We start from the raw sequence: 27425 nt of genomic DNA on the forward strand, positions 1-27425 counted from the left end.
TGGCCCTAAAGTATAACGAAGGACATGAATAAACTATTTTTCAAAGTTCAGGAATAATTTTGACCCTTTTCCGATTATACAATATACTCTAAAATTATATAAATCTCAAAAGCGAGAAAACATACAGAAATTATTTATAAAAATTCCTTATTTATATCAGTTATCGTGGCTGTTTTCCAGACGATAGTATTAGTAGTAGAGGTTTACCATTTGCATGGAATGGCGTCTCCTCCAAAGTAGTATCTGGTATAGGCTATTACACGAATTTGAACACTTTCTATCAGTTTAAGGAAACACTACCTCATATCACATATATATAGTCCTAAAATAATCTGTTACTCTTCCTTTCACAATATTGATCTGACTGCGGGGATTTAATTATGCCGATTCAGATGTAGTGGAAAAGAAATCTCTTCTTGTAATGTTGGATGAATGAGTAAGTGTTTGACTTTCACTCAAGCTGCGCATATCATCGTACTTGTCTCTTAACCCTTGAAACTTGAGACGATCATCATCATCATGGGATCTTGATTCCAAGTTAAATTCAGGAAGGTCAAGATGATCTTCAAGAATGCTGACAACTGCAGACATGGTTGGCCTAAGTGCTGGAGATGGATTAGTACATAGCAGCGCTACATTTATCATCCTTAGAACCTCATCCTTCTTGAAATCTGAACTCAATGTTTCATCTACTAGTTCCATCAGTTTTCCTTTTCTTTGTAGAACAAGGGCCTGAATAAAATGCAAAGATACTAGTTCAAAAGTTTGAAACATGGAAATTAATATCAGGGATAATGATTCCTTACCCAATCTAGAAGGCAAACAAATTTCTCATTGGGGCGATATTTCATGTTGTTCTTCCCAGCAACAATCTCTAACGCAATAACTCCAAAGCTGTAAACATCTGCTTTGTAGGTTAAGTAGCCCCATAGTGCATATTCAGGTGCCATATATCCTCTGCAGAACAGAGTGAAACTTATGATTCATGCATGGAGACTACTAGGTAAAAGGAGGACATATCAACGTTCAAATCCTAATCAAAGTTTCTAAACGCGGCATCAACTTCATGCAAGCTTGATATTTCAGAATATGAAGAATGATTGATTGGGATGAAATACAAGTTAAATTCATTGGAAGAAACTTTAAGATTTAAAGAGGATATTGTTAGAAAAATGCATAGGAACTGCAGCAGTCCAAGTTCTCTGTATCTATCAGAAGAATAGTTATATACTGTTTAGCAGTTCATTCTTATCCCTAATCCTTAGCAGTTAGTTTCTTATTTTCAGTTGACTTGTAAACTCTATAAATTAGTCTGGATCTGTAATGAAATAAGTAGTTTTCTGCTTTTCAATCAATATCATTTTGCTGGTTTATCAAACTTATGTTCCATTTGTTTAATAACAAGGAAAACCAGATTTTATTCTTCATTCTCTGAAAACTCACAGATACATAGGCCAGAAACCATTTATATCACTGAAATTGAAGTAATGCAATCAATACCAGAAATATGATCAAGCTTCCATGTGAGCCTTCTTTAAGGGCAGCCAGGCCATTATGTTCTAGTCCTTGTAACTTCACCACCCTTTTTGGTTAAGAATATGTAAAACTATTGCAAGTTGCCTTGTATAAGAAATCGAAAATGCAAGAAAGAGAGAATGTAAGGTTTCTGTCAATCTTTAATGTATATCTGCTGCATGGATGAGAACAACATATGGACATACGTCAATCAGTTTACACTGCAAAGTTCTGCCGTTGCTGAAAGTTATGAAATGTAGAATTAACCCTACTGTGCCATAAGTAACACATATTTCTTACTCAACGAACACAAAACATAAACATGAATAAATTAAAAGAACTTGTCAGAAAACTCACATGGTTCCAGCAATTCTAGTGCTGATATGTGTTTTATCCTCATCATCAAGTTTGGCCAGACCAAAGTCAGAGATCTTTGGGTCTAGTTTCTTGTCAAGAAGTACATTTGTTGCTTTGATGTCCCTATGAACAATTTTTAATGACGATTCTTCGTGTAGGAAAGCTAAGCCTTTTGCTATACCAATGCAGATTTTTTGCCTTGTTGGCCAGTCTATTTGGAGACGATGTTCTTCTGGACCTGCATTTTAATGAGAACTAAGAATCTATGCATACCTTCTCTTATTCACACAAATATATAATCATATATTGGCTTCTCATTTTGAACTCTTTCAATAATTACAAAAGAGCAATATTTCTTCTTATTTCATTTAGCTTATTTTCTGTTTGACTTGTAAGTTGCAACTGAAAACAATGAGCAAGGATAGTAAATTACCAAATAAAGCACGGGCAAGGCTATTGTTCTCCAAGTACTCATACACCAATAGAAGTTGATTTCCTTCAGCACAACATCCATATAGTTTGACAAGATTTGGGTGCTGTAAACCAGAAATCATACCTATCTCATTTACAAACTCGCGGTTCCCTTGTTTTGATTTGGACGAAAGCTGTTTAACAGCAATAACTGTACCATCCAGTAGTGTACCCTGGTTATTAAAAAAAAGAAAAAGAAAAAAGAAATAAACACGTCATGGCTGTCTATACATAGCATCCATTTCTAGATGTGTAGCTAAGCCAAAAAGGATCTAGGTAATTGGTTTGTAATGTGTCCTGCAGGGACCAGTGTACCTGTAGTTTTGAAGATGGTTTCAATTGAACCCACCTTTTTTATTTATACTGTAGTAATATGTGAAAAATATGTAAAATTATACTCCATCCGTTCCAATTTGTGTGTCTTACTTTCCTTTTCGATTAGTTTCAAAAAGAATGTCTCTTTCCTTTTTTGGCAATTCTTTAATTCTAACTTTCCACATGACATGTTTAAGACCACAAGATTAAAAAACTTTTGGTACATATCTATCTTTGATTTAAGACCACAAGATTGAAAAGTCTTTTTTACTTTCTTAAACTCATTGTCAAGTCAAAACCAGACAAACAAATTAAAACTGAGGGAGTAATAAATATTAAGTTTTAAAATAATAATTTCAAAGAACTCAGAACCATGAACCCATTAAGTTAAAACCTTGGATTTTCCTCTACTCGCATGTGTATGTGAACGAGTCCATGGGATTAGGCATTGCTACGTGGAGAGAAAAGAGTCGAAAGCTTGTGAGTGATCAGATTGAGATGCACCTTGTAGACAGAGCCAAAACCACCTTCCCCAATTTTATTTGCAGCATCAAAGTTGTTTGTGGCGGCTTTGATTTGTCTGATGGTAAATACACCAGTCAGTAGATCTAGTCCTCTTAATTCTGTACAATTACAGGAAAAAAACATTCAAAAGGTGTAACACTTTCATATAATGTGGAAAATCATGTGCTAATATGAAATGCGCATCTCCATAATGCTCTTGTTTTCAAAATCTATCATTTTATTTCGATAAGAACTTTCAAAAATCATGGAGAACACACTATAGTAAGTTCTATCTATTTAAGACGTAAGACACAAAATAGCTGGTCAACTGTAGCATCACCTTCTTCCTTTGATATCCTGTTTCTGCCTTTCCTCCAAGCAAGAAAGAATATTGTAAAAAGGAGAACTAATGAGGACGCCACTGCTCCAGCAATGATGTGAGCCATCTTTTTGTGATTTGAAGGGGGCTTGAAATCTATAATACAGAAAAAGGAAGAGGAAGAGTGTAAAATGCACTTACATTTTTTTTTATGCTTTTAATCTTAAAGTGATTAAGGAAAAAGATGAGGTCTTTTCTCTAGTCTCTCTGAGAATAATTATTATAATTTCATCATGTAAAAGGTCACCAAGGTAATAGAATAGTGTATGGTGTGTTTAAGAGAGTTTGTGAATGATAAATAAGTAAACCAAAGGGTAATAGTAGTGTTACTAGCTTCAAAAGAGATGGCAGAAATTAAAGGGCCATAGATTCCTCTTCTAGGGACAGCTGTTGTTCCTTTCCCAGCATACTGAAACCGCACTTCTAGAATGCCATCTTCTACAACTGCATTGAACTTTCTTGTCCAAGCTTTATCAACTCCTCCAGCAGCAGTTCTAATGTCAAAATCTTTGAGCTTCCTCTCACCCTGCATCCAGTTAAATTGTTAGCAAACTGCACCTAAACCATGACTCAATACTCAGATTAATATTTAACTGACCTGAATATAGACATCAAACATCCGTTTTCCGAGACTCTGGAAAGATCGGTTATCCCTTATAACAATCTCTGCAAAGTGCAGTGTCACAGTGTAGTTTCCATTTGCTAAACAACGTCCATAGTACGTTAGAGATAAAGCTGAGAGCCGAGCTGTCGTGTATAGTTCAGAGTTATGTCCCATAATGGAAGATACATTAGTTGCCTTGTACTCGTTCAATACTATGGGACGATCCCAGAAGTCCCCGGTGTTGCTGGATCCCCAGCTCTCTTTCCAGTAAAAAAACTTTGCAGCACCTGCGGAATCTTCATCTGCTTCGTAAGTGGTGTCCCCTATTGTCACACTCTCTCCACCACAATTTATGTGAACCGAATACCAATCTGCATATAACTATAACATATCTAACATTGCCTCTACGTAACATGACAGACACAATAAGAAACGAAATTGTCAAGTGCATTCTTTCTCCATTATCAACAAGAATTTGATGTACTGTATCTTTAAAAAAAAAAAAAAAGATGCACTGTATATATATATGAGATTTATGAAAAGAATATCTTAGATAGAGAGAAAATGAATCATAGTCTTGTAGAAGGATAAACTTACTCTTTGAACAAGGATTACTTGACAAGCATTTCCCAAGTTCTCTGCATCAAGTTGGAAAGAAGGGTCAGAAGGCATGAACCAGTTGATAGTTCTCTAAAGAGAAAAACTATGCATCAAGTGTCCTATAAAACAAGTTAAATAACTTACGACTTTTTTGTTGAGTTATAGCTTTTGAACAAGTTTCTGATAAGAAGAAGGAAATGTAGCTTAGAATAACAACAGTTGGTGTCCCAATAACAAAAATGAGTGGGAGAAGACATATGGTTCAAGGATCATACAGGGTTTCCCGACAAGTAGTTGGCTCAGAGCTCTCGTTGAAGTTGTTGTAAGACAGATCTATGACACTGCAAAGGGTGCATAACAGAATCAACAAGTGTGTTGCACAAAAATAAATTCTTTTAGGGATACTATGTGTATGAAAAAATGTCATTTACGAGCTATATGCCTATAGAATCTTAATTTTTGAGATACAGAGAATCTAGCATTCTCATTGGCATGAGCAGGTAATAAGTAAAACCATGTTAATCAAAAGTAATAAACTTACTATTTGGAATTTCTACTTTTGATCCAATCTTGAATTGGTCCAATAAGTCTATTGCTTGTCAGGTACCTTGCAAAGCAAAATCTTTAATTCAACAGATATCAATTTGAAGAAAAACTTCAAAATAAATGAATCAAGCTCTAAATAACCTATGAAATGTCAGAAACTAAAGTGTCTTTGCAATAAAGGTGTTTGAAGACTCAGCACATTGGCATCCAAGTCTCAGGTTTAAATTTTACCATATGTATTTCAATGAAGGAGAAGAAGTTGACTTTCTTTGAGAATTTACGGACGGCATATGGTAAGGCAAGCTAAAAGAAGAATTTAGAGTATGATAAGTTTGTCACTTACAAGAGCTCCAGTCTGTCCAGGCGCTCCAGATCCGGGATCTGTCCTTCAAGCTTGTTAAAGCTTAGATCTCTGCCCCAAAAGAAAACCATATTCAATCCAGAAACAATACTTTACCAACTTGAGACCTATAGCATGAAGAATATTTTTAAGATTAAGTAATGAAAGAATTTTGGCTAGGTTGAAATGTCCTGTGAGAAGGAGCTTAACCCTCCTTCTGTTTCCTAGTCTAAACACTGAGCAGAATTCGCGACAATAAAAGAGAAGGCCCACATACATGGCATGCATGATTCTGTTAAAACAGTGGTGTATGGAAGGGAGAAAGAAAAGGATTTCAAAAAAGAAAGAAAACAAATCAGAACTAAGGTAGGTGGCAAACTTACAGAATTTTCAGTTGAAGCATATTAGCTATGTAAGGAGGAATCTTCCCAGATAAATTGCAGTTCCTCAACATCCTGCAGTCACAAATCAGTTTCAAGGAAGAGAAAACTTTCAACAACTATGGAAAGTAATGGAACCATTAATGTATAAAACCAAATTCAAGAGAATTACTTACAATCTAGTTAGGCCTGTCATGTTCTCAACCGGTGGAAATTCTGAAGCACTTCCAGTCAAGTCACTAATTCTTCTGTAGACATTATATTAATATAAAATCCCAACCAAATAAAAGGGGATGCCATAATAAGAAACTAAAGAAAGTATGCAACCTAGAAAACAACTCACAATTCCTTCATTCCAGTCAAGACAGAAATGCTTGGTGGTACAGGCCCTTCAAAACCGGAAGCTTGAATCTCTCTGTTAACCAGGCATGAAGTCTTATATAATTTAAATAACTAGAAAATACTAGCTTTTATGCATCAAATGGTGTGAAAATGCTCACAATTTCTGAAGGTTTTTCAAACTCTCAAAGCTAGGAAGTATTCCAGTGAAGTTGTTACCACTCAGCCTACTGCATTGATGCCAAAAGGGAAAGAAGGAGAATTCAGACAAACAGGAATGCAATAGGACCTAGAGGACATCATATCGAAAGTATATTCAGAGGTACTCACAGTTCTGTTAATCTTGTGAGTTTATTGATTTCCTCGGGCAGCCTACCTGTGAGATTATTAAAACTAAGAGTGCTGCACAAAGCAAAAGGCAACTAACTTGTCAAGATTTTCTAAAAAGAATACATTTCATCTAAAGGAGGCTAGTTAGGAAGGCCTTACAGACTCTGTAGATTAACCATATTTCCGAGTTCTTTTGGAACAGTTCCATTAAACATGTTATTTTCCAAACTCCTGAAAGTTTTGCAGTCCAGCTCAATAAATGTTTAAAATAAAGACTACTTATCCACATGAGTGTGGTGAAATCCAAGAGAACATACATATAAAGTAGTGTAGTCATGTTTCCCAAGTATTTAGGAATCGGCCCAGAGAGTTGATTCACCATAACAGACCTGAAAACCATGAATTATTGGATAGTTTAAATTAAAAGGACCTTTTTATGTAATGTCTAAAGTATTAAGTGCAATTCAAGTGCAGCTCACATAAATTCCAGTTTGATAGATGCCCATTCAGGTGGAATAGTACCACTCAAATAGTTGCGCGCGACATCACTGAGGGACAGATGTTGAACAATATACTTCTCAGCCAAAGGATAATCATAATAATAATTTGGTAAAAAAAGGTAAAACTCCTAAGAGTTTGAAATATAGATCCAAGTCAGTTAAACAGTACATTGTCTTCAGATAAGGTAACTTGATCAGGGAGGGAGGGAGCACACCAGCAAGATCTTGTCCTTTGAGTAATCTGTTAACAATAGAGGAAGAGTTAACAGTATAAGAAGATATTAGAAGAAATCCTGTTTGATTTACATTATCCAACTCTGAAGCAAAGGTTGTTTATTAGTTTAAAATTTTCAGATCCCCATGTGATAATCAAACTGGTTCCAGAAAAATTGACTTAATCAAACATAGTGATTAACCATAAAAATAAAGTTATTTATATTAGGAAACAAATCTCAACCAAATAGGTCCTTATTTCTTTCTTTATAGACAAAGAGAAAGTCAGCTAGCTTTATGCTTTTGAGGAATTTATTAGTCCACTGAACTTTCATTTTGCCAATTAAGCTAGCCATGTAGAAACCATATCACATGACTAATATACTGAATGGTTTCACTATTCTCATCATTGGGAAACTCATTTTTTATTGCAATGATATGCTCTCATTAAACAATGTTTTGACATAGAGAAGAAACATATATGGTGTGTTATGTGACAAATGACTTTACTGTTATAGCCGGTAAATAAAGTTCATTTTCATGGAATTTGCTTTCCTTTTACCTTGGGGGAACATTTTATAGTGTTTAGGGGTGTAAAAGTAGGTGCCTATGCTACTCATTGCAGGTGTTCAATGTTTTCCTGATATGTTTTTCTGCATTAAAAGTTGGTAATAATGTATAATTTTTGGTTAAAGCAATTGATTTGGAATAAGAGTGTTTTTTTTTACCCTCCCTAGAAACTATCTCACCTTTTTTCCTCCCCACAACCTTAGGGTCGGAGGTGGAAGGTGCTTACCATAAGAGTAACGCTCTTGTCGGAATAATAGTTGGAATTCATCTTTTGGTGGAAAATATCTATTTTTGAAAAGATCACTTGAAGAAATTGAAGAAAGCATTTTCGTAATACCAAAAACAGGCATAATGAAGAAATTGGAGGAAAATAAAAGAAGCAAATTAAGGAAGAAGGCTCACATGGTTTGTACATGACAGAAACCATCAGGGGTAGAGCAATTGCAGGTTACATTGTTGATATACATCGATATCTTGTCAATTCTTGGTGTGGTCCAATTTGTGTTGCCATTACAAGGATTCATATCAAAATCCCAGTCCTTTTTACCCAACTGCTCCGCTATTTCTTTCAGAGCATTCTCTGCAAAAACATAAAAGTTGTATGTATACAGTCTGAAAAACTTAATCAGCATATATAGAAGCTTTAATGGAAACAGTAGTGAAATCTTCATCTTGGGTAGTCATAAAAATGGATCTTTTCTGTAAAGATTCAAACTTTATAATATGCCAAGAATGAGAAAGAGAGAGATTACTTTCTTGTTGAGGAAGAAGACGACTGTAACTTTGTGCTTCAATGATTTGTACTAGAGAGCAGAGGATTAAGAAGCTGAAGGTGATAAGCAGAAAACAAGAAATACTGAAATCATGTAATGCTGACATTATTATTTTTTTCCTTAATGCTCCAACATGCAAAAGTTGCAAGTGAATATACAAAAGTAGCTGATACAAATATCTTATTTTAGATTATACTGTAAATTTCTTTTTTAAAATATTATGTTCAAATCAATTAATGTCACATACATTAAAATGAAAACAAAAGGAGTAGTATGAATGAAAGCAAGTTGTGTCGACAAGGACATTAATATAGTAGTACGATCGTCATAAAAAGAAGAAATGATAAATGCAGTCGTATACGGTTTGGTTTTGCTTCACACCAGCTAGCTATATATGATGTTAATTTGATAATGATATAAATTAATTTTTATTTATTTATTAAAAGCTAACTTCAAGAGATCACTAAATAAGAATACAATAATAAATTTATCTAATTTCTTAAAAAACGTGAAATTTAAAATTGTAACATACTATAAATAGAAACAAAGGGCATATAATTTTTCTCAGTACCCATAAATATTTGACTAGAGCTTCTCGAATTTATAAATTTGAAGTGAGGAATAAATTAAAACTCCATCACATGCACGTGTTTGTGAACATTTTTGCTAGTTATTTGCAGGTCAATTGGCCAGGAATCTTGATTGGAGATGGTTAATAAACTAAGCTACGTACTGACCAAAAAAAAAAAGGAGAGAACAGAAGGTCAATTGATTTTGTCGGGAATTTTAATTATTGTTTGAATTTTTACCTTATAAATGAATGTCGAGAATTCGATTTCTCATCTTGTAATCTCTCTCCTGACCATAATATATTGAAATTTTCACGAAAAAATTATTTTTATACGTAAGAGATTTTATAGGATTATTTTTTTAATTCAAATCATAGAGGCTTATGTCTAGCCACCTCCCCCACTCTCTGTGTGGTGTGTACTTTTGTATTCAACTTCTAGTTTAAATGTTTTCCACCAAAATAAAGATTTTTCATAGAATTAATTATTGAAAGACAAGTGCATGGACAATTTTGCGTAAATTAGCTAGCAACACAAAAAATAAATTGAGATTTTTTTTTTCAATTGATTGAGAGATCAATAATGTGCATTTGTATGATCCATAATCAACAAAAACTGCTCTGTCTGTAAAAAAAATTGAGAAGTTGGCAAACAACTCTATCATTTAAGATATGAAATCCCACTAGCTTGAGATCATAAATAGCTAGACAATAATGGAGACTTTAACTTTCTTATTCTATATGTTTGACCTGAATCAGTAATATCATTATGTTGAAAAGTCGCTAATTAGTCCCTCATGATTTATATTAAAAGTTTAAGTTTGTCCAAGTGTAAAAAATATTTACTTAACAAATAATGACACACTGATTTGGTTTGCGGTTAATTGATTGGCCACTTCTAAAACATTTATTTAAGGAGATTTAAAAAAGACAATGCACAAAATTCTGTCTTCTTGATTAAATGTAAGGGCTTTGGGTTTCGAGAAAATGGTTTTATACTGTCACTTGCGCGACTTGAACAGAAGCAAATGATCTTTTTAAATTCTTCAATAGGTAAATAAAAATCTTGTATAAAAAATATATAAAATTAAAAATTGTTATGAAAGTGAATGTTTCATTTTATGGGATCCACTCAAAAGGGTGCAAGTTGTCCATAACTTTTTCTTTTTTTTAGCTATAAAATGGTCATAGTTTTCAAAGAAAGAATAGACGAAATACGCTATCTTCTCAATTCTCTTTTTCTCTTACTCTCTCTTTCTTATTAATTTGCTAAGTTAGTTTATTTTATAACACGTTATTAGCACGAAGTTCTAATTTTTCCCAGAAAAATTAACTTCTATATCAGAATATGGTAATTCCCCAGTCGCTAGTTAGATCCAAAATCACTTATGATGATATATGTCTTATTGATAGTATCACAACACATACTATTTTAAGAGATAAGAAATATTTATCTTATTTGATTACGAAAGAAGTTAATGTTAATACAATATCTGATAGTACAAGATTAATTGAAGGATCCGAAAAAGCTAAAGTTATACTTAACAGAGGAACAAATTTAAAAATTAATGATGCATTATATTGTAGTAAGTCTCAAAGAAACTTATTAAGTTTCAAAGACATTCGTCGAAATGACTATCATATTGTGACTACAAATGATGAAAAGAATGAATATCTTTACATTACTACAATGATATCGGGCAAGAAGTTTATACTTGAAAAACTACCCGCTCTTTCATCCGGCTTATACTTTACAAGTATTAGCATGGTTGAAACACATGTCATAGTAAACCTTTGATTTATTAACTCAGATAATTTTATTATTTGGCATAACCGATTGAGTTATCCCGATTCTAATATGATGCGCAAAATAATTGAGAGTTCATATGGACACTCTTTGAAGAACCAAAAGATTCTTCAATTTAAAGAATTCTCTTGTGTTGCATGTTATTAAGGAAAATTGATTTCTAGACCATCAGTAATAAAAGTGGAATTAAATCCCCAACATTTTTGGAGCATATACAGGGTGATATATGTGGGTTCATTCACTCATTATGTGGATCATTTAAATATTATATGGTTTTAATAGATGCATCTACAAGATGGTCACATGCGTGATTATTATCAACTCGTAATATGACATTTGCGAGATTACTTGCTCAAATAATTAAGTTGATTCGTAGTCTTGTTTTTTTTAGTTAGTATGTATATAAGAATAATTAGATTAATAATATAAATTTGTTATAGTTAACATGTGTTAGGATTAATTAACTAGAATGTGTTAGGATTATTTCATGAAAGCACTTAGTTTTATTCATTATTTTTCCAAGTAGTTTGACACTATTATTATTTTTATTATTATTATTATTGTTGTTGTTGTTGTTGTTCTTATTATTGTTGTTGTTGATTACTATTATTATTATTATTATTATTATTATTATTATTATTATTATTATTGTTGTTGTTGTTGTTGTTGTTGTTGTTGTTGTTGATTACTATTATTATTATTATTATTATTATTATTATTATTATTATTGTTGTTGTTGTTGTTGTTGTTGTTGTTGTTGTTGTTGTTGTTGATTACTATTATTATTATTATTATTATTATTATTATTATTATTATTATTATTATTATTATTATTATTGTTGTTGTTGTTGTTGTTGTTGTTGTTGTTATTATTATTATTGTTGTTGTTGTTGTTGTTGTTGTTGTTGTTGTTGTTGTTGTTGTTGTTGTTGTTGTTGTTATTATTATTATTGTTGTTGTTGCTGTTGTTGTTGTTATCGTTGTTTTCATTATTGTTGTTCTTATTATTGTTGTTGTTGTTCTTGTTATTATTATTGTTGTTCTTATTATTGTTGTTGTTATTATTATTGTTGTTGTTATTATTGTTGTTGTTCTTATTATTTATTGTTGTTCTTATTATTGTTGTTCATGTATTATTTATTGTATTTATATTGATTCGGGTTGTAATAATTTAGTTACTTATGTCAGTTATGCTTTCTTAGATATTAATTTTAATTTGTTTTAACCTAATTAGATTCCCCTAAAGATAAACCAATTCATGTTAATTTTACTCTTTAAATGATTTTTTACCTTTACTTAGTTATTTGATAACGCACTATGATTCCTTGTACTCTGATGTATGTTATTTATGGTATTTATGTTATTATCTAATAATAATATCTACTGTTTTTTTGTGTTTTGATTATACTATTGTTTGGACCGTTTTCGTCATTTACTTATTTACTCTAATAATCTTGTCTGACCTTTTTCTATGCTTTTATTGAGCCGAGGGTCTTTCGGAAACAGCCGTCCTACATTGGTAGGAGTCAGGTCTGCGTACACTCTACCCTCCCCAGATCCCACGATGTGGGATTTCACTGGGTTGTTGTTGTTGTTGTTGTTGTACTTAGTTATTTGATAAACTTTTTTTTTTTTTATATACATCTATATTATTTTCAATGTTTAAGTTTAATCATTTTTTCTAAAAAATAATTCCAAAGTCTTTGTTTCCTTTTAAATTAATATTTCCCAAAGTTAGTCAAATAAATTTCAAATCGTTGGATAACCGCATGTTAGCGGCTATTTTAAGTGCTAAAACCTTTTTAAAATAGTAATATGAACCGCGTACCCTTTTTTCTCTAAATTTTTAAGACTGAAATCTGTTAGAGTCTTTTAAATTAAGTTTTCTTAATTTCTTTAAAAAATTAAGTGGCGACTCCTCTTTTACTAAAATTGATTTTTTCTTATAAAGATGAAATTAATTTTACACTTTGTCCATTTTTCGACATAACTGATACTTCTTCAGTTTCTTTCACTCATTCAGAAATAGAGAGAATTTTGCTCTAATAAGCTCGTTATCTTCCAGAGCTCACCATTAATGGTGGATCTCTGATCCATTTTTCTATTTTCCTGGCCAAGCTTTAACAGTTTTGTTGGTTTAGTTAAGATTTTACTTACAAGAGGTTTAGGGTTCTAATCTACTTATTCACAATTTTTTTTACAATAATCTTGCATGATAAAAAAAATCAAAAAATACACCCCATAGCAGGGCTCAAACTTGCATCCCCGTGATGGTAAGCTTTAACCACTGGCACCACAAGGTTCATTATTTCTGAGGATGCCATGTTTAATATTTATATTTTTCTTATAAATATAAATATAAATATAATATATATATATATATACCTAAATCCGTCCATGATCGTATTCCTATATCCGTCCATGATCGTATTCCTTGATCCATATGTTTAACCTATAAACTCAATTCCTCAAGGAATTATGTTAGATACATTTGCAAAAAAAAATCTAGTTATTTTTATTTTCTATTCTAGAATATCTAAATACTTTGCAAAGATAATTATCCAAAATAATAATAAAGTAGAGTATTTTGGAAGCTTTACTAGAAAGTCTATGATATTATTCAAGCAGCCTCCCTTCATGATGAGGTAAAACTTATTATTATTTTTTTACAATTTTTCCTCGATTTGATTTAAAGGAGACAAGTGACAAAGGTATTGTTATCGTTTTGCAGGCCGTCTACTTTGAAATATATAATTTTGATAGAAACAGATATAAAATTTTGATTGGAACAAATTAATATCCTACAGGAATTTGGATCCAGTGGAACATAATACATGTGCAAACAATGGAATGATCTATTCTTTCGAGTGGACATACAAGATTAAACATGACATAATTAAAGTATGAATATGGTTATGAAAACTTTAACTAGACTTTTAAAACCGTAAAGATATTGTGTTCTATAACATTTATTAGTACCAATTATTTCTAACCATGTAAATTTCATTTCAGAATTTAAGAAATAGAATGTCCAAAAATTAAACTGGGCAAACTGTTTAAATTGATATTTGAGAGTTCACATTAATGATGGAGTTAAAAATTTTTACTAAAGAGATTCAAAATTTTAAAAACAAACACATATCATATATACATAAAAAAAAATTAATCTTAAATATATTTAGACAATATCCTTTTAATTACTCCCACTTAGCTCCGTCCTTATCTGTCAGAATCTAACTTCAAACTACATACACGTCTTAGTTTTAGCTTCGTTCAAAGAAGTACAAATAAGAAGTCCTAGCATTGGAAGTCTAGTGGGATAATACATGAACATTGGAATAATCTATATTTTGAAGTGGACCAGAAAAATAAAATTATTGCTAAACAAGAGTAATTTTTCTTTTCATTTTATTTTCTTTTCGTTTTACAAGCATCCCCCTTCACCACTTCATGTCCTTATCCTACCTAAAATGCACGGCCGCCTCTTCTATATTTATCGTTCTTATTCAAAAGATATTGTTTCCTATTCAGTAAAATTTACTCAAACTATTTCAATCATAATGAAATTTTGCAGTGTAGTGATTTGTTAGGTTGTGTGTAGTAATTTGTCATGATTTTTTCATTTTCGTTATTCTTTATTAATACTGCTTTAAACTGTTTTTCTCTTGAGTTTAAAGTTTATCGAAAATAGTTTCTCTACTTAGGCTCTTCAGATCCTACTTTATGGAATTACACTGATATTTTCTTGTTGCTGTTTAAGGAGTTCATAAAAAATTTTAATTGGAGGGTCAATCCGTCCCAACTCGTAGCCCGCTTAAGACTTGATTAGGCTGGCTATTTTATAATTTCTTTAGCTAAAAGGGTCAGTTCCGATTTATATTAAGAATTTAAGTTTGTCCAATTGCAAAAAATATTTACTTAACAAATAGTGACACGCAGATTTGGTTTGCGGTTTATTGATTGGCCACGTCTAAAACATTTATTTAAGGAGATTTAAAAAAGACAATGCACAAAATTCTGTCTTCTTGAGTTTCGAGAAAATGGGGTTATGCGGTTGCATGCACAATTTTGAATAGAAAAAATGACCCTTTTCAAAATTTTCATGCAGGTAAACAAAATTTTCGTAAAAAAAGGATATAAAATTAAAAATAAAATATATAAAAAATTGTATAAAATAAATTATTCTAGCATTCTTTTTTTATTATTTTTTATATAGACTTGTCATTAAAGTCACATGGGAGAACCGATATGTTTTTTTCCTTATCCGCTGTCGATACCAACTTTAGAACACTGAGAGAAATCGGTTTGTATTTTTCATTTAAGGATTTAAATTTGAGATTGCTTATTAAAGATCCAAGAATTATATTCATTTTATTACAATCTTGGTGATAACGTATATTTTCAATAATTATCTAGGCATATCTTGCTAAGTAAAAAATAAAAAATTATCTAAGTATCTCTTGTCTTTTGCATAGTTGATGAGATAATATCTTATATGATCACTCAATTAAAAGTTATTTTCTTAAAACACCATTCAATTTTATTTTATAATTCAAAAATTACTTAGGATAATTCTCTCAGAAAGTTACTTAACTATTGATATTTCAGCTAAAAAATCATGATTTTTTCATTAAATTTTATTGAAATAAGATTAAATTTTAAAAAAAAAAAAATACTCATTTAAATTTTGCTGCATTTTGATTTTTGAGCATATATGATGAATCAACAGCTTTTGACTGAAGCATTTTTTATTATATTTTTCTTCCTATTTCTTCCCTTTTCTCATTCTGGTTGCTAATTAAGTAGAAACCTTTTAATATGTAACACTAATTAAGCATTTATGATATGACGTTTAACTTTTTTATTTTAATTTTCTTGTAACACTTCATATTGTCTGCCTTTGATAGTTATATTACATTAATAAATGTAAGACGATTATCTTTTTCTACTTATTAGAAGAGTGAGTAAAAATATGATATCAACATGTCTGTTAGTTAACAATAAAATTCAAATTAAGAATATTATAGTAACACTCTTATATTACGTGGCATCTTTATTGACCTCAATAACCTCTGCATCAACTATCCTATTTTTTTTTTTTTATGATTACAAATTTACATTGTAATAACTGAGTAATTTGATTCCAATTAAGAAAATGAGAGAGTAATTTGGTGAACTTGAATAACCGTTTAGGAAATTAATTCTGTAATGATAGTTTGAATCTATTTGCAGTTGGTACAAATGCAGATTCAGCTTGAGCTTATTAAAGTTGCAGCATCAAAATAAGTAGTTGCGCTCTTGAATTTTTTTTAGGAAGTATACCTGCAATTGTCAATGCCATTTTCTCAATGAACTTTTTGTTTTCACTAAAAGTTAGTCCAAAAATATTTGCCAACCATTTACACCACTATATGCACGCAAGGCCATAAATACTTTATTGCAGATAAAAACCAAATGATGGAGAGACGTATGTATAGAGAAAATTGTGTATTGGAGTAAGGTCCCGTTTTGGGTGGATAGGTACATCTACAAGATTTTAATTTCATCTAATGAAGTTTGAAATACATTTTGCACCGCATTATATAACTTAAGGAGTGTAGTTGTTTAATGACAATCCCTTTTAGTTAGCTTCCTTTTCAATGTTCTTTTACAAAATTTATATTTTAGCTTGATTGTGCCTGGTTGCAACATTTTCATTTTTATCCATTCGAGATGAATAAATTTATAAATTTCTTACATGCACTTTTGTAATTTTGATCCAAACATATAACAAGTACTCCAAATCACGTGGGCACGAATATTAGACATCTAGTATTAAATATAGCTACATGTAATTACCTTTTTACAAGTCACTTAATAATTTGTATTTTATAGATTAAATAAAATTGCGCGATCAATAAAAAATAAGGATTCGTAGTTGATTTTAATTTGCTTGAGATTAAATCGCAATTATCATTATTGTCTGGATTTAATCGCAATTATCATTATTGTCTGGATTTCATATTTTGTTACATCATCAGTCCATCATTGTATTAAAAAGTATAATTGCTAAAAGCTTCTTTCTTCCGGAAAAAGCCCTAACAAAAGAAACGGAAGATGAGCGGATAGAAAAGAACAAAAGTCACCTCAATATATAGACAAATCCATCCTAATTAGAATGAGATTCAAATTATTTTTATGGTAATAAATTAAAAAAAAAATTAAATTAGAAAAACAAATAAAAGTCTCTCCCTAAAACTAATTTGGGACAGAGGAGGATTAATGAAGGAAAAATACAAGATACATAAATGTTCTTTAAATTTGATCTAAGCAGATATTTGAGAAAATAGTCTAAAATTCTCTCAATTTATACCCGAAATCCTAATTATACACTTCAACTATACGAGTGTCTTATCAGCCCCTGAACTACTACATGAGTATCCTATCACCTCCATGAACTATTTAAATTATAATTAATTTCACTCTAAATGCTTATATGTCAAGTGAATGTATTTCACTCTCTTTGAGAGAGTGAACATGAATACCAAAATTAAATATTACTAAAACTTTATCTTAATAATCTCTCTTCTCTTTATTTTTCTTTTATTTTTACCTCTCTTTAATTAAATATGAATAATCTCCCCCCTCCCCGCAAACCCACCCCACGTTTCTTCTTCTTCTTCACATTCCTCTCCAAAATTTCTTCATTAATTCTAACCCTTAAATTACTTAGTAATCTTTTTTCAATTAAAGTTCTAAAACAAAATACAAATCAACAACAACAACAATAACAACCCAGTGTAATCCCACATCGTGGGGTCTGGGGAGGGTAAAGTGTACGCAAACCTGACTCCTACCAATGTAGGACGGCTGTTTTCGAAAGACCCTCGGCTCAATAGAAACATAAGAAAAAAGGTCAGACAAGAATATTAAAAGTAGGAAAGTAGATAACGGAAGCGTTCTAAACAATAGTATAATCAAAGCACCAAAAAACAGTATATATCGTTAAATAATAGCATAAATACCATAAATAACATAAGATAACACAGCATACATACATAAATAACATAAATCAGAGTACAAGAAGTCATAGTGTGTTAATACGCCTATGTACTAGCCTTCTACCCTAATATGTGTCCTCCACACCCTCCTATCTAAGGTCATGTCCTCGGTAAGTCGTAAATGCGCCATGTCCTGTCTGATCACCTCTCCCCAATATTTCTTCGGTCTACCCCTACCTCTTCTGAAACCATTCATGGCCAACCTCTCACATCTTCGCACTGGTGCTTCTGGGACTCTCCTCTTCACATGCCCAAACCATCTCAGTCGCGTTTCGCGCATCTTGTCTTCCACCGGGGCCACTCCTACCTTGTCTCGAATAGCCTCATTTCTAATTTTGTCGCTCCTGGTATGCCCACACATCCATCTCAACATTCTCATCTCGGTAACTTTCATGTTTTGCACGTGTGAGACCTTAACTGGCCAACACTCTGCCCCATATAACATAGCTGGTCTAACCACCACTTTCAAGATCCAAAAATAATATAATTAGATGAGCAAGTATCACTAATTTTACTAATTGGGTTCATTAATAATTTCCAAATTTTAATGCTCAACTTGTGATTATGCACTAGAAAATATGTCCCACTCTTAAATTTCTTGATAATAAATTGGGTATCTTCAAAATGAAACATAAAAAAAATCATCTTTTCAGTGTATGGGTTGGATTTGAATATGATGATGCCTTGTATAATGGAGATTTTGTAATGGATATAAAATAAAATAAAGGCGGAACCCATCGGTGGCCTCCTAAAGTTGGCACCAACTTTCACTTAGACACCTCAACTAAGCTTTGTTCATTTTAGACACCTCTAGTAAGGTTCTGATGTGTCATTTTGACACTTTGTGCTGACTTGGCACATTGCGTGTGTTGCACCAATTTTGAGCGCGTGAAGACCATTTTTTAAAAAGAATAATATTTTTTTAATTTTTTTTCTTGTTCTTCTTCTCCATTTTCTAGATGTTTTCCTCCATAACTTTGGACCTTGATTTTGTAATCTCATCGTCATTGCATAGATCTAGTTCTTGTTTTTATTCTATTGTTAATTAGTAACTGATTTTTTAAAAGTAAAGTAGAAAAAATTATATCTTTGTAAAATAAAATTTTCAAAATAGTTTCTTTTGATAGTGTTTCTTGAGAAGACAATATGGGTGGGGCAGGAGTTGGGGTTGGAGTGGGTGGAGGTGGAGAAGATGACAATGATTGGGTGGGGTGAGTGAAGAAGACAACTAGGTGGGGTGTTTTTTTTTTTCGAAAATCACTTTTTTAGAAGATGAATTTCTTCTTTTTTTTTAATTATTATTTGGGTAAAAAATGTCATATGTCATCAAGTTAATGACCACTTTTTTTCCTACTCAAAAGTCATTATTTTAAAATTATTTTTGATATATATGCAATGTGTCTTCATTTAATTAGTCATTTTGACACATCATCGACAAGTGTATTACACACACTTTAGATATTTGGGTGATTGTAAAAAAAATATCAAAATGACACGTCGAAACCTTACTTGAGGTGTCTAAAATGAACAAAGCTTAGTTGAGGTGTCTAAGTGAAAGTTGGTGCCACTTTAGGGGGTCACCGATGGGTTCCGCCTAAAATAAAAGAGAAAAAAGTAATAAAAATAATTATAAATTTATTGTATTTATTATGTGGCGTTGATATGGTGTGACGTGGTGTTGACGTGGCTTGCGTGTGTATTACACCCCAAGATACTTAGCTGATTATGACATTTCAGGGGGGTATAAAATAGATTAAAAAAATATCCAGGGGGTGATAGGACACCCGTGTAGTTGGGATTTTGGGTTTAGATTAAGGGGTTTTAGGCTATTTTCTCCAGATATTTATGTCTTTTAATTTTGAATTATTTTACTGTGCATATTCAAAATTGGAGAGCATCTCCAATTCCACCGACTTTCAATATTACAATGAGTCTTCATTCTCATATTCACAATTTGTACATTTTACTATCAATTTTAAAGGATGTAATTAGGTTAAGCATGATATGGTGAGTACATGATTTAAATTTAATAGGTTTTATTTTTTGAATTCTCATTTGAGCTTATTGTATTGTTAAAATTATCGATTCAGATCTCATATTTGTTAAAATTGTCGAAAGTTATGAATTTATAGTTAAAGGGATACATTCGGCCATGGAGAGAGAAAATGTTATGATCTTATTGCAAAAGTCCCATATCGATTAAATGATAAGCTAATATGGGGCTTAAATCAACTTAATAGCTAGTTTTTGGACTGTGATTATTCGTAGATTGTATAAAAAAATAAGTTGAGGCAAAATGAGAACAAATTTAATCTAGTTTATACATATATTTTTTACTTAACTATGATTAAATGATGTGTATTGTCACTTTAATTTCTTAATTACTAAATTTAAATTGGTTGATTTGATATAAATTTCTGCTATAGGTAAATTTTACCTTCGGATTTATTATTTATTGTTAATTTTAAAACATTGTTATATGACTAATTTACTCCTCTCGCTCCATCTTATTTGAAGGTAATATTTTTTGCAAAACCAAATTTAGTTAAGATATTTAAATGGGCCTTTGTTTAATCTAGAATGGATGATCAAGATATTTGTTGTAGAAGCACGTAGTACTCAATAGTTGAGGGTAATTAATGAATGTCAATAGGCCCCAATAAGTCTCTAGTTGAAGGTTTAAATCAATCCCAATTCATCACCATTTTATCCGTGTTATCAAATTATTTATCGTAATTTTTAAAAATAGATATCTCAAATTATTTGATGAGTGTGTCTATGCTAAGCATACAGGCAAGGTCTTCCTCATCTGACTTATCTTAAGAGTTCGTTTAGTACGAGGGATAAGAGATGATTAATCTCAAAATTAATTTTAAGATGAGTTTATCCCATGATTAGTTGGGATAAAAGCGCGGAATAACTTATTCCAGAATTGTACTATTACTTTTATTACACATTGAGGTGAGATAATAATTTCCGAATAACTAATCCCGGGGTCGGATAACTTATTTCCCATCCACACGAGCCCTAAATGTTGTATATAGTTGGCAATGGATGCGCAGTACAATTCACCTCATAATTACAATAGTTGCACACAAATATCTTATGTTTGATAAACCAACAAGAAAATATTGTCTCACGATCATTAATATATATATATTTAGGCAAAGAGTGTGTACTTAAGCTGATGTAGAGGTAGTGTAAGAGCAATCTCTTGTTGTAATATTGGATGAATGTGTAAGTGGTTGACTTTCATTCAAGCTGAGAGTAGTATCTTCATACTTGTCTCTTAATCCTTGAAAGTTGAGATGATCATAATCATCATAGAATCTTGATTCCATGGTAAACTCAGGGAGGTCAAGATGATTTTCAAGAATTTTGACTACAGCAGACATGGTTGGCCTAAGTGCTGGAGATGGACTGGTACATAGCAAAGCTACATTTATCATCCTTAGAGCCTCGTCCTCGTTCAAATCACTGCCCAATGTTTTATCTACTACTTCCTTCAGTTTTCCTTGCCTTTGTAGAACAAGGGCCTGAATATACAAATACAATGGAATTTAATAAAATGCAAGACATGTGTGATGTATGTCACACGTGTTGAAGACAAAATGAAACTTTTAGATGAAATGATCACGCAATTCAGTTACCTTTGTTCAGCCAAGATACTAGTTTAGAAGTAATATCAGGGATTAGAGGTCCTTACCCAATCTTGGAGGCAGACAAATTTCTCATCGGGGCGATATGTCATATTGCTCTTCCCAGCAGCAATCTCTAATGCAAGAACTCCAAAACTGTAAACATCTGCTTTATAGGTTAAGTAGCCCCATAGTGCGTATTCAGGGGCCATATATCCTCTGCAGAACAAAGTGAGAACCTTAACTTCATGGAGACTACTAGGTAAAACACATAGAGATGTTCAATTTGGATTCTCTTTTTGTTTTGTTCAATTTCTGATTGAAGTTTCTAAGAAGTGGCATCAACTTCATGCATGAAATTTCAGAATGCAAAAAAAGATAGATAGTATCCCTAATATCGAGGCAATTCGATCAGCACCAGAAATATGATTAAGCATCCGAATGTGCCTTCTGTAACAGAAGCCAGGATATTATGTCCTAGTCCTTGACAAGCCAGGCCATTGCCTTATATAAGATATCTAAAATCCAAGGAAGAGAAATGAAAATGGTTCTAGATATCTTAAATGTATATATGCTGAATGTATGAGAACCTATATCAATATGTTGTTTTTGCAAAGTTTTGGTGTCATTGAAGAATCTTATGACTTGTAGAATTATCCTAGTGTGGCTAGAAATAATAGATATATTTCCTTTTTAAAGAACACAAAGGACATAAACATGAACAAGAGACTTGTCAGAAAGCTTACATGGTTCCTGCAACTCTAGTGGTAATATGTGTGTTATTATCATCGTCATCAAGTCTGGCCAGACCAAAGTCGGAGATTTTCGGGTTTAGTTTTTTGTCAAGAAGTACGTTCGTTGCTTTGATGTCCCTGTGAACAATTTTTAATGAAGATTCTTCATGTAGGAAAGATAAGCCTTTTGCTATCCCAATGCAGATATTTTGCCTGGTTGGCCAGTCTATTTTGAGCCGATATTCTTCTGGACCTGCATTTTTATGTGAAGTAAAAATCACACCTTCTCGTAAACACACATATTTAGAAACATGAAACATATATTGACTTCTCATTTGAAGCCCTTCCATTAATTACGAAAGAGCAATCTTTCATCTTGTTTCACTTTTAGCTTATTTTCCGCTTGACTTATAGCTGAAACAATGAAGAAGGATGATAAATTACCAAATAAAGCACGAGCCAGGCTATTGTTCTCCATGTACTCATACACCAGTAGCAGGTGATTCCGTTCAGCACAACATCCATATAGTTGTACAAGATTTGGGTGCTGTAAACTAGAGATCATACCTATCTCATTTACAAACTCACGCTTCCCTTGTTTTGATTTGGATGAAAGCTGCTTAACAGCAATAACTGCACCATCCGATAGTGTACCCTGTTTATTAATATAAAAGAACAAAAAAACAGGTTGGATTAAGGCTGTATATACATATTATCCATATGCAATAGAAGCTCTTAATGCAATATCTTGTTGTAGCTAATCTAATAAAGTAGAAAGCTTGATAGAGGTAAGAATGAGATGAACCTTGTAGACAGAGCCAAAACCACCTTCCCCGATTTTATTTGCAGAATCAAAATTATTTGTGGCTGCTTTGATTTGTCTGATGGTAAATACACCAGTCATTGAATCTAGTCCTCTTGATTCTGTACACACATAGAAACAGAAAACATTTAAAAAGGGAAATGGCTCCATAAAATGTGGAAATTTATGTAAAATGCATATATCCATTAATGTTTCTTTTCTTAAAAATCCATTATTTTCATTTTGATAATAACTTTTCAAGAAATCGCCGAGAACAGAATATATGTATGTATGTTTATGGCACTTGAGACATAAGACATTGAAATAGGCTGCTGGGGTGTAGTAGCATCACCTTCTTCCTTTGATATCTTGTTTCTGTGTCTCTTCCAAGCAACAAATGATATTGTGAAAATGAGAATTAATGAGGACACCGCTGCTCCAGCTATGATGGGAACCATCTTTTTGTGATCAGGAGGGGGCTTGAAATCTATGATACAGAAATAAAAGAAGAGCAAGAATATAAAATGCACTAGCATTTGTTTGTTTGCTTTTTAATTGTGCGGTGTGTTTAAGAGTGTTTGTAAAAAGAGAAATAGTAGAATTACTAGCTTCAAAAGAGATGGCAGAAACTAAAGGGCCGTAGCTTCCTCTTCTAGGGAGAGCAGCTGTTCCTTTCCCAGCATACTGAAAGCGCACTTCTAGAGTGCTGTCTTCTACAACTGCGATAAAATTTCTTTTCCAAGCTATATCAACTCCCCCAGCTACATTTCTAATATCAAAATCTTTGAGCTTCTTCTCACCCTGCAGCCAGATAAATTGTGAGTAAACTGTGCCTAAACCTTAACTTAATACTCAAATGAATGTTAATTGACCTGAATATAGACATCAAATATCCGTTTTCCAAGACTTTGGAAAGATCGATTGTCCCTTATAACAATCTCTGCAAAGTGCAGTGTCACCGTGTAGTTTCCATTTGCTAAACAGCGTCCGTAGTAAGTCAGAGATGAAGCTGAGAGCCGAGCTGTCGTGTACAGTTCAGTATCGTTTCCCTTAATGGCAGATATATTATTCGCCTGGTAGTCTTTTACTGTTATAGACTTATCCCAGAAGTATCCACTATTGCTGGCTCCCCAGCTCTCTTTCGGGGAAGAAAATTTTGCAGCACCTGCTGAATCTCTATCTGCTTCATAAATGGTGTCCCCAATTGTCACACTCTCTCCACCACAATTTATGTGCACTGAATACCATTCTGTATATAATTGAAGCAGAGAAAGTTCATTGGATATTATGAATTTCATGAAAAATACAAGCAGAAAACACATGATCGATCTAACTTTTGCCTCTATCAAACTTGACAGACACAAAGAGAACTGCCATTGTTATATAAAAGTATAATATTATATCGACAATGATAGCCTAGTAGAAGGTATAAACTTACTCTTTGAACAACTTGACACGCATTTCCCAAGTTCTCTGCATTAAATTGGAAGGAAGAGTCAGAAGGCATGAAACGGTTGATCATGATGAACCTAGTGTCCTATAAGACAAGTTAATGACTTACGAATTTTTTGTTCCATTATAGCTTCTGAACAAGTTTCTGAGAAGAAGAACGAAATTTAGCTTAGAAATGACTAAGAACCTGTACCCCGATAAGAAGAATGAGCGGGAAGAAGGCATAAGGTTCAAGACTCATACAGGGTTTCCTGACAAGTAGGCTCAGAGCTCTCACTGAAGTTGTTGTAAGACAGGTCTATCATGCTGCAAATAAGATTTTTTTGATATAGTCAGTGTTTTCCCAATATTATCGAGGTAATGAAGGGAGTTGGAATACTTGTGCGTTCATTACAGGATGCAAATGCTAGTAATAACAGTGATGGGTAGTAACATTTTGATAATCCAAATTAAATCAATTTTCCCCAAATCAATAGGTCTAATGTTTTCAAGCTCTTTTATGTCTCTCATTTACTTCTTGATCTAGAGAGTAGAAAGCCAGAAAGCTGAGTTCATCCTCTGTAATCAAATTAAGAAGTTATCAGAAGTGACTTCGGAATACTTACTTATCTCATCTTAATCTAGCGTTTTCCAGAACTCTATGACGATAAAAATAGGGCATGGAGAGCATGACGTATGGAGGATAACTCAAACCTTTATTCACCTCTATAGCTTTTAAATTTGGAGAATAATCTCTCTTTTTGTTCAACCAAATTCCTAGCTTGTAAATCCAGAACCAAGTTGACAACTTCACTAATGCATTTCAACAAAGAACTACAAGTTATTGCCAAGTACATGACAGAATCAGCAAGCTAGTGTTGCATAAAAAGATATTCTTTTAAGGGATAGTATGTTCCTGCAACATTGACATTTATGTCTATAAGCTTGTGGAATCTATGTTCTTGGGATAAAAGTTTAAGTTGGCATTCTTATAGGCATGAATTGATCTATATGCAAAACCATGCTAATCAAAGGAAAGAAACTTACTGTTTGGCATTTCGACTTCTGATCCAATCTGGAATTGGCCCAGTAAGTCTATTTCCTACCAGGTACCTAGCAATTTGAACAACACACTTATATAAATGAATCAAGGTCTAAAAAACCTATAAAATGTCGGACACTAAATGTTCCTTTGAAAACAAACATGTTTTGAAGCCTCAGTACCTTGACCATCCAGGTCAAAGGGTTTAAATTTTATTCATTTGTATTCCTGTTAAAGAAAAGAACTTAGCATTGTTGAGAATATAACGCTGAGTATCACAAGTTTTATCCTTGTGATCTGTCACTTACAAGAAGTCCAGCTTCTTCAGACCCTCAAGATTCGGGATCCGTCCTTCAAACCTGTTGAAACTTAGATCTCTGCAGCACAGGAAAACCATAATCAAACTAGAAACAAGGAAAAGGATGCAAACAAGGTTTTAGTAACTTGAGATTCTAAGCTAACTCACAATATCATCATGTCAATTTACAGTATTTTATATTACCTGCTTCTGCCAAAGTACATGATTACTATACCAAGTTACCAACAGGAAAAAAAAACTGTAAGTAAATTCTGAATAAGGAAGAAAAATGCAGAGAGAGGCAATATGCAAGGGAATGAGTAAGGAGAGCTCAATTCAAAGGTTTCATATCAGCTATCATTTGGAGAAAGTGATGCTTTTAGTAAAAATTTGCGAAAACAAGATTCCAATTCTTCCACCAAACCTGGAAGCCTTTTTCTTCTCCTCTTGGGGAGAAGTTCACCTGTGTATGGTCTTCATAAAAGGATTATAAAAGATGCTAACACATAAATGATACGCAATTTTAGCAAACCCTTTGTCTGTCTCCCGGAATTATAAATAAACAGAATTCGCAAGACAACAATAAAGAAAGGCTGCATTGATGGCATGCACGATTTCTGTTAAATACAGTTACGAAGGGAAAGGAGAACGAAATGTATAACAAGAAAAGAAAGAACAAACATCGGAGTGAAGGTAGACAGAAGACTAACAGAAGTTTTAATTTAGGCATATTAGCTATGTAAGGAGGAATCTTCCCAGATATATTACAGTTCCTCAATATCCTGCAATCACACATTCGTTTCAGAAAAAGAAAACAAAAAGCACTTCCCATTGACTGGGGAAACTAGTGGAACTATTAATGCATAAATCCAAACTTCACGTGAATTACATACAATCTAGTTAGGCTTGTCATATTCTTAAGCAATGGAAATTCTGAAGCACTTCCAGTCAAGTCAGTGATTCTCCTGTACAGACATATTATTAAGATTAAATTCTAACCAAATAGAAGAGAACTAAACAAAGTATGCCGCACAGAGAACAACTCACAATTCAATCATTTGAGTCGAGACAGAAATGATTGGAGCTATAGGTCCTTTAAAACCAGCAGCTTGAATCTCTCTGTTAACCAAGCATAAAGTCTGAAACAAATTACATAAATCTAGAAATTGAAAGCTTTTATATGCATCAAATGGTTTGAATATGCTTACAATCTTTGAAGAGTTTTAAAACTCTCAAAGCTAGGAAGTTTTCCAGTGAAGTTGTTACCTCTCAGCCTACTGCATAGGTGCCAAAAATGGAAAGAACTCAGACAAACAGGAAATGCAATAA

General features: G+C 32.5%; 1 protein-coding gene and 1 pseudogene across 4 annotated transcripts in view; both read right to left on the bottom strand.

The window, feature by feature from the left end:
- Window positions 1-112: 112 nt before the first annotated feature.
- On the bottom strand, window positions 113-8900 carry LOC129872419 (probable LRR receptor-like serine/threonine-protein kinase At1g07650). 3 transcript variants are annotated; one of them, XM_055947412.1, is made up of 24 exons: window positions 8716-8897; window positions 8366-8543; window positions 7350-7421; window positions 7160-7228; window positions 6998-7069; window positions 6840-6911; window positions 6681-6752; window positions 6512-6580; window positions 6355-6426; window positions 6188-6259; window positions 6015-6086; window positions 5635-5703; window positions 5287-5352; window positions 5021-5086; window positions 4890-4925; window positions 4743-4783; window positions 4140-4516; window positions 3872-4067; window positions 3503-3637; window positions 3163-3281; window positions 2306-2516; window positions 1873-2110; window positions 807-957; window positions 113-732 (listed from the first exon to the last, which is right to left on the bottom strand). In XM_055947412.1, exons 1-24 carry the CDS (start codon window positions 8840-8842, stop codon window positions 379-381), a joined length of 3006 nt encoding a protein of 1001 aa, XP_055803387.1. In that variant the 5' UTR covers window positions 8843-8897; the 3' UTR covers window positions 113-378. The 3 variants fall into 3 exon arrangements, 2 of the variants coding, with proteins under 2 accessions (XP_055803387.1, XP_055803389.1); XR_008762564.1 differs by lacking the exon at window positions 113-732 and adding an exon at window positions 1501-1620 and having other exon boundaries at window positions 871-957; window positions 8716-8900; XM_055947414.1 differs by lacking the exons at window positions 113-732; window positions 807-957 and adding an exon at window positions 1627-1755 and having other exon boundaries at window positions 8716-8900.
- Window positions 8901-21147: 12247 nt separating this feature from the next.
- Window positions 21148-27425, bottom strand: part of LOC129872622 (uncharacterized) — a 31880-nt pseudogene continuing 25602 nt past the window's right edge. Inside the window, exons 32-48 of the transcript XR_008762568.1 lie at window positions 27305-27373; window positions 27144-27215; window positions 26990-27061; window positions 26625-26878; window positions 26107-26233; window positions 25804-25869; window positions 25021-25083; window positions 24887-24922; window positions 24764-24798; window positions 24198-24574; window positions 23931-24126; window positions 23678-23812; window positions 23329-23447; window positions 22968-23178; window positions 22536-22776; window positions 21858-22008; window positions 21148-21687 (exon numbers count right to left, since the gene is read on the bottom strand). The product of XR_008762568.1 is annotated as an uncharacterized LOC129872622 (transcript). The remainder of the gene's footprint in view (window positions 21688-21857; window positions 22009-22535; window positions 22777-22967; window positions 23179-23328; window positions 23448-23677; window positions 23813-23930; window positions 24127-24197; window positions 24575-24763; window positions 24799-24886; window positions 24923-25020; window positions 25084-25803; window positions 25870-26106; window positions 26234-26624; window positions 26879-26989; window positions 27062-27143; window positions 27216-27304; window positions 27374-27425) is intronic.

This window comes from Solanum dulcamara, chromosome 11 (assembly GCF_947179165.1).
Source record: "Solanum dulcamara chromosome 11, daSolDulc1.2, whole genome shotgun sequence".
Lineage (NCBI taxonomy): Eukaryota > Viridiplantae > Streptophyta > Magnoliopsida > Solanales > Solanaceae > Solanum > Solanum dulcamara.

Coding starts and splice junctions, on each gene's coding strand:
- LOC129872419 (XM_055947412.1), bottom strand. CDS start 8,842: ATGTCAGCATTACATGATTTCAGTATTTCTTGTTTTCTGCTTATCACC. Junction 3,638..3,871: donor TGCCATCTCTTTTGAAGCTA/GTAACACTACTA, acceptor TCTGTATTATAG/ATTTCAAGCCCCCTTCAAAT. Junction 958..1,872: donor ACTAGAATTGCTGGAACCAT/GTGAGTTTTCTG, acceptor TCTGTTCTGCAG/AGGATATATGGCACCTGAAT.